General features: G+C 54.9%; 2 protein-coding genes across 2 annotated transcripts; one reads left to right on the forward strand and one right to left on the reverse strand.

Annotated features, from left to right (window-relative positions):
- Nucleotides 1–769: 769 nt before the first annotated feature.
- Nucleotides 770–3,910, reverse strand: ARF5 (ARF GTPase 5). Its single transcript, XM_045792718.2, has 6 exons — nt 3,733–3,910; nt 3,126–3,206; nt 2,662–2,771; nt 1,994–2,065; nt 1,337–1,462; nt 770–1,247 (listed from the first exon to the last, which is right to left on the reverse strand). Exons 1-6 carry the CDS (start codon nt 3,797–3,799, stop codon nt 1,161–1,163), a joined length of 543 nt encoding a protein of 180 aa, XP_045648674.1. The 5' UTR covers nt 3,800–3,910; the 3' UTR covers nt 770–1,160.
- A 2,657-nt stretch (nt 3,911–6,567) lies between these two features.
- GCC1 (GRIP and coiled-coil domain containing 1) lies at nt 6,568–10,653 on the forward strand. Its single transcript, XM_045792717.2, has 2 exons — nt 6,568–8,021; nt 8,889–10,653. Exons 1-2 carry the CDS (start codon nt 6,990–6,992, stop codon nt 10,182–10,184), a joined length of 2,328 nt encoding a protein of 775 aa, XP_045648673.1. The 5' UTR covers nt 6,568–6,989; the 3' UTR covers nt 10,185–10,653.
- Nucleotides 10,654–11,388: the final 735 nt, after the last annotated feature.

Below are 11,388 nucleotides of genomic sequence, written 5' to 3' on the forward strand. Positions count from 1 at the left end.
CAGAACCTGGAGAAATTGACAATGTGAAAGGAGAAAGGCAAGAAGAAATAACGGTGGTGAGGGTAGGTTTTAAGCTTTGCTGGGATTCAAAGAATGGGCAGAGTGAACCACACCTGGAGAACAGCCCACAGTCCTGGTTCCATACACGCATTTTCCTAGTCCCCACGGTGCGGGTGGGGTAGTACAGGGCAGGGGTGTCTTCCCAGGTAGAAAGAGTTTCAGTGCACAGTGAGGAACTCTAATCCCCAGGGATTAAAAGGGCCCTACCGATGTTTTACAGAGTACGGCTAATAGACTACCAGGGACAGAATCATCTGCATTATTTCTAAGATGCATATTTTTGGGCTTCAGAACAGTCTTAATGAATCATATTTTCTCAAGTGCACCTCAGGACCCTATTTTTAATAAATACCCCCCCCCCCAATTTTAATGTTCATGGTAATCATTAAGAACCACTGCTAGGAGATGGAGAGGCGTGGGACATATGGGATTTACAGAATCATGAAGGTAGAGCCTGTCACCCTCAGCAAAGGCCCCCTGGAATTGGGGAGGAAATGTTACTTCCTCCACTGGAACCTCTGAAGTACATCCAGCCTCAAGAATAAGGAGGGAGAAGTTGAGCGAGATGAAGGCAGCGGGGTGTGAGCACACGCCGTGGGACGGGGGCTGGCTCTGCAGCCTTAGCTGCTTCGAGCTTCGCCCATATCGTATTGTCCCTTTGTACCCAACAACCTAGCCCCCCCACTTCCAGGCTACAGACGACACCATGTACAAACCACAGCAAATTTATTACTCAATATCCAGTACCACGTCCTAGCACCACCCGGAGCCCTCACCTTCCCTCCCTACCTGGCCCCAAGGGTACACCCGCAATGGAAAAAACAAAAGTAAACCCAGATCCCTGCTCCTCCTCTGGAAGAAGGGGCCTTAGCCCTGGAAGTCCCTTCCACAGGTCCCAGCAGGCAGGAGAGCGGACCCCTCCGTGCCCGGAGAGTGAGGCTCCAGGCTCCAACGACAGAGAGAACATGCAGGCAGGAGCAGAGGCCTGTGTCTGTGGGAGAGGAGTGGGAGGGAAGGGCACTGCCTGAGGAGTCCGGGAATCTGGCCATCCCGGGATGCACGCGGGAGCTTCCGGGCAGCAGGGGCCGGCCCCTGGGTGGTTAGCGCTTTGACAGCTCATGGGACAGCCAGTCGAGCCCATCATACAGGCCGGTGCCTTGGGTGGCACAGGTGGCCTGGACGTACCACTGTGGGGAGAAGGAAAAAAACATCAGTAGCAGGGAAGAAAGGGGGATCACCCCCCCCGTGGCTCCCTTGGGAGAGGCAGGACCCTCACCGTGCGGCTGCGCAGGTGCTGCAACCCCAGCTTGTCGGTCAGCTCGCTCACGGGCATGGCGTTGGGCATGTCCTGCTTGTTGGCAAACACCAGCAGCACCGCATCCCGCAGCTCGTCCTCCTGCAGCTGAGAGAGGTGAAGGCGATGGAGGCTGGAGTCCCAGTGGAGTCTTCAGGCCTCCCCTTCCCTGCTGTGTAGGGGAAGCCCCCCTTTCTACCGTCTAGCGTATTTGTGGGAAACATGTAATATTGCGTAGTCTACTGCTAAACACAAGACAGAGAGCCATAAATCAGCTTGACGCCATCTGGCCTTAACTCCAGAAAGAGCCTTTTTCTAATGACTTGCCCTAGTCAAAATGTCAAAATTTCCAGATGGAAAAACAAGAACGTAAGACGACATTTCTCTCCACCACATATAATTCCCCTTTCCCCACCAACTCCTCAGATGTGAAGACGTGAGCATTCAAGGATAAAGTCAGTCCTATGCTTTTTTACCTGACTCCAATTCAAAACAGAGTGAGATATGTCTTGTGACTGTGTCCACAAAGAGAAACACCTTCAAGGCCTGTGAGACATCTCCTGACTTTCACCCTAGCACAGAGATCTCAGAGATCTGTCTCCAAACAAGGGCTCAGTTCCCGGGACTCTGGGTGCTCACCATCTTCTGGAGTTCATCAGCAGATTCCTGGACCCGCTCTCGGTCATTACTGTCCACTACGAAGATGAGGCCCTGGGCGGGAAGGAAGAAAGGACAAGCGATCACTCCCACCTGGGACATAACCTAGTCTGGCTTTTTCTCTTTTTCCCATCTTTGTGTCTAAACCTTCTCATCTAATAAATTTTCACTAAGGCTCTGCAGACATGCTGGCACCAACCAGAGACACCCTACAAAGGATACAGCCTCTGCCTCAGGCAAGCAGTGTAGTCAGAAGTGCAAGGGGAACAGGGAGAGACGAGATGAGAGCTAAATGAGGCAGCATGAGTGTCCCTGGCTGGCTCAGTCGGTAGAGCATGCAACTCTTGATCTCAGGGTCATGAGTTCAAGCTCCACGTTGCGAGAAGAAGCGATGGATGGATGGATGGATGGATGGATGGATGGATGGATGAGGCAGCATGGCCCCAGAGCCCTGCTTCTCAGGAGAAGCTAAGGCGGCTAAGTCTCCGAAGACTAAAGCCTTTTCTGAAGGATGAGTAGAGGTAAGCCTACAAATGGGGATAGATAGGAGAGAAAGGTTTTTTCCTGGCTTGCGGGCCCCGTCTAGGCCCACATCTCAGTTTCTGTAGCCCTAACACGTTTTCTCCTGGGGTTGGGGAGCCCCACCCCACCTGAGTGTTCTGGAAGTAGTGCCGCCACAGAGGCCTAATCTTGTCCTGGCCTCCCACGTCCCAGACTGTGAAACAAATGTTCTTGTATTCCACTGTTTCCACATTGAAGCCTGGAGATAATTGGAAAAAAAAAAAATATGAGAGCAAAGTCCTAAAAGAAAGGAACTCTCTAAATCTAGGTGGATTCATCAGGGACATAAAATCAGAAGCACTGATCAAGTCCCATGGGAAGAGAACCCAGGAGGATAGGCAGTCCACAGACCAGGCGGGGCTGGGTCACATTCACCCTGCCTCGGCACCATCCAGCAACTAAAGGGAAACTGTGACCCACTTCTCAGGTAGCAGTGTCTGGTGTCAGGGTCAGCTCCCTGCACAGAGATAAGGGCTCAGGCAGAATGGGTAGCGAACCCTGGGAAGGCCTGCCGCCAGCCGCCCGCCCCTCCCGGCCTCGCCTCAGAACTCACCTATGGTGGGGATGGTGGTGACAATCTCCCCCAACTTCAGTTTGTACAGGATTGTGGTCTTGCCAGCTGCATCCAAGCCAACTGCAAGGAGAGGGGCACAGGGATGGAGACGGGAGCGAGGGAGCCCTCTAGAGACCAGGGAAGGGGAGAGGCCAGGACAGCTGATGGAGACGGGGGCGGAGAGCCCAAGCGCCTGCAGGTGCGCGCTGTTCTCTACCTTCGAGGCCTTAAGAGCAGACTGGGTGGTGAGCACCAACTCGTGCCCCAAAGCGGGCGAGAGACGGGAGAGGGCTAGGGGGTAAGGGACATAGGATGAGGGCCGCACTCCTTTTAAAAGTCGTCTCCAAGGGCGGAATCCTCCTCCCTTCTTACCAGCCGGGCTGGAGCGGAGGGAGCTTCACCCCACCCAGGCCCGGAGCTCCCGGGCTCAGGCCCCGGGGTCGGCGCTGCAGACCGCGACCCGCCCGAGAGCAGTGACTCCGGGGGTTAGGAGGTGGGTGACTCAGGGTCAGAGACCCGGCTGAGCTGGGCTCGGAGGGACGCGGGGGCGGGAGGGCTGCGCGGGGGCCGACGCTCCGGTCCGGGCCGCGCGTTTGATGTGCCTCACCCATGAGGATCCGCATCTGCTTCTTCCCGAAGATCCGCGAAAAGAGCGCGGACACGGTGAGGCCCATGGCGGGGCCCGGGGGAGGGGGTGCGGGCGCGGACGCGGGGTGCGGGCTGGAACCGGCCGGCCGCTGGGGGATGGGGCGCAGCAGCAGAAGGAGGAGGCTCCGCCGCCGCCTCCGCGCGTCCCGGCCCGCCCTACGTCATCGCGGGTCCGCCCCCGGCCGGGCCCCGCCCCGCCCCTTCCCCGCCCCCAGGCCCCTGCTCCGGCAAAAACTGAAGCTTCGCGAGTCTCCGCAGCCTCGCGCGTCCCGCGCCGGCTTTAAAGAGGGAAAGGGTCTGGGTGTCTCCTCGTTTCTAGAGCGGTGGCAGGTCTGTGGCTGCTTCACCGGAAGCCCGAGCGGGGCCGAGGAAAGTATACAATGCTCCACCACGGCCCCCGGCCCCCAGCTTAAGTGGCCGGCCCCTGGGCTTTGGTTTGTCGCGTCTAGCTCACCCTGAGCTCCGGTTTAGGTCTTGCGAACTGGCATCATCCACTGTGTGCACCACCCTCCTAGGGGAGCAAGCTCTGTGCTCATGTCTTAGTCCTCTCTTTGGCGCCCTCAGCGCCCAGAGAGGGGCTTTGAGCGTTGCAGGTTGTTCAAGTGACCGTGGAATCTCGAGAAGAGCGCGCGGGAGATGGAAAAAGAAGGTGCCCAAGCACTAGGGGCCTTCTCGTTTCGCAATCAGCAGAACCTCTTCCTGCATTCAGGAGAACAACGCCTTTACTTCCATGGCCCAGGACACAATGTCCTTCAGCTGACCCAGGCGGCTTTTCTAAAGCGTCTTCACTTTGCCACAGACCTCGGAACCCGGATTTTTAATGCCCACCTATCCAGGAATTTATGAAACTCTTGTGGCCCTAGATTCAAAGTGCTTTCCTCACTCAGCAACGAGGGGAAATAGCAAGACAGGAATTAATTTCAATTTCTTCTACGACAGAGACTGGGTCAGTGCCAGGCACCTAATAAATGCTTAACAAATATAGTATTTGGTTTCGATGAACCAAATAGGCTGCTCAGTGGAGCACGGGCAAGTGATTTGAAACCGGAGTGCCAGTAGGCTTCTAGGATCCATTGCTTATGGACGGGACATGGTGAGGTGAGCTGAGAATCTGAGAACCTTCATTCATTCACTCATTCAACAAATATTAAATGCCCACTCTGTACCATTGTTCCAGGTCTCAGTTCAAATCCCTTTTTTTGAGGGCTTAGCTTCACCGATCCTCACAACCTGTTATTTTCTACAAAAGGAAACTAATATCGGCTCTATCTCATGAGATAATGGTGAAGGTTAAAATGATGAAACAATATATCTGAATGTTTTGTATAGTGCAGCTGGATTTTATCTGGGCCACTAAGAAATTAACTGGATCTGAACAGACCTCCAGGGTCCGCCCCATCCTGACCTGAAAAGTCTGTAAAGAGAACAGGCTTTGGGCACCAGATATGAGTGGGTCCACGACTTTCCTTTACTTAAACTTCAGCCATAGACTTGCATTTTTAAGAAGGCTTTTCACAAGGCTGAAGAGTGCATTTAAGAGTCTCAGTACAATAATAGAACTAGTGGTGATGGAGTCCGGTCAGGTCCACATCTTTAGCTCTTTTAATTAGCCTCTTCCTTTCCATCCCCGTTTTCCTTGCCCTATTTCACTACCATCTCTTCCTCAGGACAGAAATGGCCTCTTTACCAGTCTCCTGCCCCTTGGTATCTTCAACCTGTCCTACAAGTCTGGATAATGCCACTCAAGATTAAAATGTTTTAGTGGCTTCTTAGCCCCCAAGATAAAGTCTAAATGCCTTAATTTGTGTCTCCACCTATTGTGCCCGCCCCATCTGTTGCCAACCTCCTTCACATAGCCTAAGCTACAGCCATGAAGTGATTCTCAATCACTTCCGGGTGAGCCAGGCTCTCTGCTGCCCTTGGAGTCCTAGCAATCTTTTCCCTCTGCCTGGAATGCTAATCTCCCTAATCTTTAGTGAGGTGGACAATTGCCACTCATGCTTCAGATCCCCAGGTATTTTCTCTGAGAATCTTCTCTGCCTCCCCTAGACAGGCCGCCCTCCTCTTAACTCCCATATCACTTTGAATATACCCAGACATACTATTTGAGAGCAGGAATTGTGTTTGTATCTCTGGTTTCTCACTAGATAGAAGCTCCTTGAGGGCAGGACTTTGTCTCTTCATGGTGATCACCTGGAGCAGCACTTGGTATGTTGAAAGTTGGACAGATACAGATAGGATTCCTGTGTGACCTTGGTCATGTTATTTAACCTCTCATGTTTCCACCCACTGAGCAGAATAACTGCAAGGGCTAAATATCAAAACTCTTGTGAAGGTCCTGGAATACAGTTGGCACATTGGATGGAGGTCATGGCTATAGGGTGCCCTCTACATATATTTGTTGAACCAACTCAGCAGAACTCAGGAAGGGTGCTAATAATTATTATGCTATACACCTAATATGTGCCGAAACTGTCCTATCAAGGGTTGCAGTTTTCGTGGTCTAAATGGGGGTCTCGTTGATCTTTAGGGACAGAGATACTGAGCCCCAAATGTGGGGAAGGGTCGCTCATCCGGCTGTTTGAGAAGGACTCAGTGCGACGTTGCCCACTGTCTCCCGTTCATCGTAGCCCGAGGGTAAGCTCAGGCGCCCCCACCAAAAGATTACCACTCCTGAGTCCCCGACTTTGCTTGCTGGGCGCTCGCAGCCCTGCTTCGTCCGGAACAGGCCCCCTCCCACCCACCGGCCGAAGTAGCCCCGCCCACCTCGCGCCCACTCGGGGCGGAGCCTGTTGCGTCCCGCTGTCGTCACTTCCAGTAGACCCGGAAATGCCGTTTTCTGGCAGCTGTGGTTAGGAAGTCGTGATGGGGTTACGCTCGGTTTAAACCCTTGGCCGACCGTGGGCTGCGGGCCGGCCGGGACTGCTGTGGCCCAGGCAAGCGCGGAGCGCGGAGCAGCTTCTGGGACAGTACAGGCCAACCCTGGCGGTGTGCTACTCCCGTGCCGACGTCGCCCCGCCTCTAAGATAGGACCCACCCCCGCCCTCGGTGCCTGGGACAGGGCGGGCGCTTTTGCTAGGCTGCCGCGCGTCCGACATCCGGTCTCGGACAGCTGGGAGGTGCGGCTTCGGGGACAGTTCTCTCCCTGTCGTTTACTGCCCCCACCAAGGTCTTCGCGACCCTCTTCTGGCTGACGTCGAGCAACCCGTTCTGAACATGGAGAAGTTTGGCATGAATTTCGGGGGCGGACCGAGCAAGAAGGACCTGCTGGAGACCATTGAGACGCAGAAGAAGCAGCTCCTCCAGTACCAGGCGCGTCTTAAGGATGTAGTCCGCGCCTATAAAAGTCTCCTGAAAGAGAAGGAGGCTCTAGAGGCCAGCATTAAGGTGCTGTCGGTATCCCACGAGGCGGATGTGGGGCTCTCGGGTGTCCAGCCTCCAGGCCTCTCTTTTCCTGACTCTGTGGATGACCGATGCTCCACTCACAGCGAGGATAGCACTGGGACCGCCACCAGCTTGGATACTGCGGCCAGTCTCACCAGTACCAAGGGTGAGTTTGGGGTAGAGGATGACAGGCTGGCTCGAGGACCACCACCTCCAAAGTCCGAAGAAGCTAGCGGGTCGGAGAGTGGCGTTAGCAGTAGCAGTGGGGATGGACCATCTGGGGGTGGGGAAGTGGACAAACGACTGCACCAGCTGAAGACTCAGTTGGCTACTTTGACCAGCGCTTTGGCTACAGTCACCCAGGAGAAGTCTCGCATGGAAGCTTCTTACCTGGCTGACAAGAAGAAGATGAAACAGGACTTAGAGGATACCAGTAAAAAGGCAGAGGAGGAAAGGGGCCGTCTGGAGGGAGAATTGAAGGGGCTGCAGGAGCAGATAGCAGAAACCAAAGCCCGACTTATCACCCAACAGCATGATCGGGCTCAAGAGCAGAGTGACCATGCCTTGATGCTTCGTGAACTCCAGAAACTGCTGCAGGAGGAGAGGACCCAGCGCCAGGACTTGGAGCTTCGGCTAGAAGAGACCCGAGAAGCCCTGGCCGGGCGGGCATATGCAGCTGGTCAGATGGAAGGGTTTGAGCTGCAGACCAAGCAGCTGACCCGTGAGGTGGAGGACTTGAAAGGTGAGCTGCAGGCTCTTCGAGATGAGAAAAATCGGCCCGACCCTCGGCTGCAGGAGCTTCAGGAAGAGGCTGCCTGCCTTAAGAGCCATTTCCAGGCTCAGTTGCAGCAGGAAATGAGGAAGGTAATTATTGTCATCTCCTTCAAACGTTAGTAACTTAGCCTAAAGTGGGAAATATTAGGGTTTTGTCTCTTTGGGTAATTAGAGCTAAGTGGCACCACTGTCAATTTTTGATGTTATTCAGAAGGTTGCGCTGTGTTGACAGTATCCACAGAATGTGCTTCCAACAGGATGTGAACTTCCTCAGTATGGGCTGGTTCGGAGCCAGACCTCTCCGAACTTCTGGGCCTTGGCATCTTACGGGCTGTGCTCCGTGAACCAGTATAGTGGCAGCTGTGCAGTGAAGGAGTGTGTCTGCCTATGGGCATATGCATTACATGGGGGCGGTATATGCCTATAGGTGGGGGGCTGGGGGTTGGGGCGGGGCGGTACCAAAGGAATCTTCTCAGAAGGAACCTCTTGTAATGCTTCTAGTCAATTTGCCTGTTCTGGAAAGCTGTGCTATTTTACAGTGCTCCTTTCAGTGTGGAGAGGGATCCAGCGAGTTTTGAACCTCCGGGAATATTGGGAGAGGAAAAGAAAGTCCTATGATTTCTTAGTAGGATTTGGGGAAACAGATGATAAACAAAGATAACACACTTCACGTGTGAGCCTTGTGTGCGACAGGAGAAGGTGGAGGCACTAAAGCAGGACAGCAGCAGATCCACAGCGGTTCTTAATATTTGGTGTAATGTATCTCTGGGAGCAGAACCCAAACAGGTTACGGGAACTTTCGTTAGTTTCCAAAGCAACAGAAAAATCCCCAGTTCCCCTTCTCACCAGGCCATCCCAATCCTGTGACCCATTTGCTCCCCTCTCTTGCTCTCTCAGTTTGCCGTGGGCCCTCGTGGCTTTTCTGGATGCATATCCATCTGTTCCCTTGTTTTACAGACAGCCCTGGCAGAAGATCAACTACGCCAGCAATCTCAGGTGGAAGAGCAGAGGGTGGCGGCCCTGGAGAATCAGATATCTGAGGTGTCCGAGCTGCTGGGCACCTATGAGAAAGCCAAGCAGAAGGACCAGCTGGCCATCCAGAAGCTGAAGGAGCGCATCCTGCAGCTGGACCTGGAGAACAAGACGCTGGCTCTGGCCGCCTCCAGCCGGTCCCCCCTAGACAGCCATGGAGAGGAGTCCAGTCTGGATGTCAACGTCCTGAAGGATAAGATGGAGAAGCTGAAGAGGCTGCTGCAGGTGGCAGCCAGGAAGAGCCAGGTGACCCTGGACGTGGAGAAGCTCTGTGACCTGGAGATAATGGCCAGCTCGGAGGCCGCCGACGGGGAGAAGGCCTCTGCGCTCTACTACCAGCAGGAGCTGAAACAGCTGAAGGAGGAGTTCGAGAGGTACAAGATGAGGGCCCAGGTGGTCCTCAAGAGCAAGAACACCAAAGACGGGAATCTGGCCAAGGAGCTGGAGGAGGCCCAGGAGCAGCTCGCGGAACTGAAGGAGAAGTATATCTCCCTGCGGCTGTCCTGCGAGGAGCTCGAGCGCCAGCAGCGGCAGGAGGCCGAGGAGCGGAAGCAGGAGCTGGCCCGGCTGCAGCAGGCCCACCGGCAGGAGCTGGAGCGCAGCCAGCTGGACTTCAGGGACCGCACACTGAGACTGGAAGAGGAGCTGCACCGGCAGCGGGACCGGGCCCTGGCCGTGCTGGCCGAGAAGGACTTGGAGCTGGAGCAGCTGCGCTCGGCGGCCTTGTCCTCCGCGCTGCCGGGACGCCGGAGCCCCGTGGGCGGCGGGGGGCCCGGGGACCCGGCCGACCCGTCTGCCTCCGACGGCCTGACGCAAGCGCTGCAGCTGGCCGCGGCCAGCGAGCCCACCTTCTTCCTGTACGCCGAGCAGCTGGCCCGCAAGGAGGTGGAGACGGCCGCGCTGAGGAAGCAGAAGCGCCGGCTGGAGGTGGAGGTGCGTCAGCTGCAGGACCGGCTGCTGGAGGAGGGCGAGCGGCACCGCGAGCAGGTGGGAGCCCTGCAGAGCCACATTGAGAAGAACATCAGGGACCAGAGTCGGGAGGGAGCCAACCTGGAGTACCTCAAGAACATCATCTACCGCTTCCTGACCTTGCCTGACGCGCTGGGCCGCCAGCAGACGCTCACGGCCATCCTGACCATCTTGCACTTCAGTCCCGAGGAGAAGCAAGTGATCATGCGGCTCCCGAGCGGTGCCAGCTGGTGGCCTTCTGGCAAGAGATGACGCCCTTTCCGCGGGCCCCTGACGTCTGTGCCTCTTGTGTGGGAAGGGGCAGGCTCTGGTTCTGCTGCCCCTTCTCTTACATTATCATTTTCTTCTTCACTGTGTTGAACTGGAAGAGTCTTTAATGTGGGGTGGGATTTTCTGCCAAACGCCATTAATGCCACATTGTCCTTGGGCCCTGGAGACGTCCCAGCAGTATCTTCGGGTGGTGCGTTTGTGAGGGTGGGGGGGAGATGAAGACTGGAAGGTGCCAAAGTTGGGGAAGTGATGAGACTCTTTTAAAATAAGACTTTCTGTCTTAGTAGTATGCTCCCAGCACAGAGCCAGGAGTAAATGTGACTCCAAAGGGAGTTCAGTCAGTTCTAAACTCTCACAAGGACCGGCTGTTCAGTCCCGTCTCATCACGATCCGAGTCTGGTCCTCCACTGCCCCAATTTTCTGGGGACATAAATCCGGGCTGGAGAGGGACCCAAGAATTTTGAAATAGGGACAGATTGTCCCTAATGTCCACAGATTCTTCCACCCTGGAACGGGGAAGCTTGGGCTAGTTGGGGCTGGGGACGGCCTGGTCAGTCTGGACAGACACACCACTGTGGCCATCCTGTACAGGGCACCGAGCACCACATCTGCCCTAGGCATTTCCAGAGTAACCTGCTTTGGGCCTGAATAGGCTTATCATGGGCCTCTTGCATTTGACCCTGCCTTAACCTGTCTGCCTCAGGTCGGCCTGAGATTGCAAGGGAATGATTTTGCTAGCTTTTCCTCAATGTTGACCTTCCATTAAAAAAAAAAAATCCTGGCTTCTTACAGAGAAGGATCCGATTGGGAAACTGATCCTATCTGGATACAAAGAATTAGCTCAGAGATTTACAACCTCCTCCCCTCCTCCCAGCGGTTTCTGCCCTTGTAGGGACAGAGAAGAGGAGGAAGATTTGCTGATTCCAGAGGATTCTGTGACCCTCACAGGAAAGTGGTGGAAGTTTGGCGGAGGGGCTGGGGAGCCAGCTGCCTCTTAGATAGCATTCTGGCTAATCTCCCTGTCCCTGCAAGCCAGGGTGTTCATGGGTTACTGTCACCAGGGTATTTCGCCTACTCCTTTGGGAGGTCATAGAGTTTCAGTAAATGATCCTCGTCTTCCCCACATGCGTTACTAAAATTTTTCCTCCTTCCTGGGTTTTTTTATGTTTGGTCTTGCACAAGTAGA

Source organism: Ursus americanus, chromosome 3, assembly GCF_024610735.1.
Source record: "Ursus americanus isolate L20-20 chromosome 3, mUrsAme1.1.p, whole genome shotgun sequence".
NCBI classification, from domain to species: Eukaryota; Metazoa; Chordata; class Mammalia; order Carnivora; family Ursidae; genus Ursus; species Ursus americanus.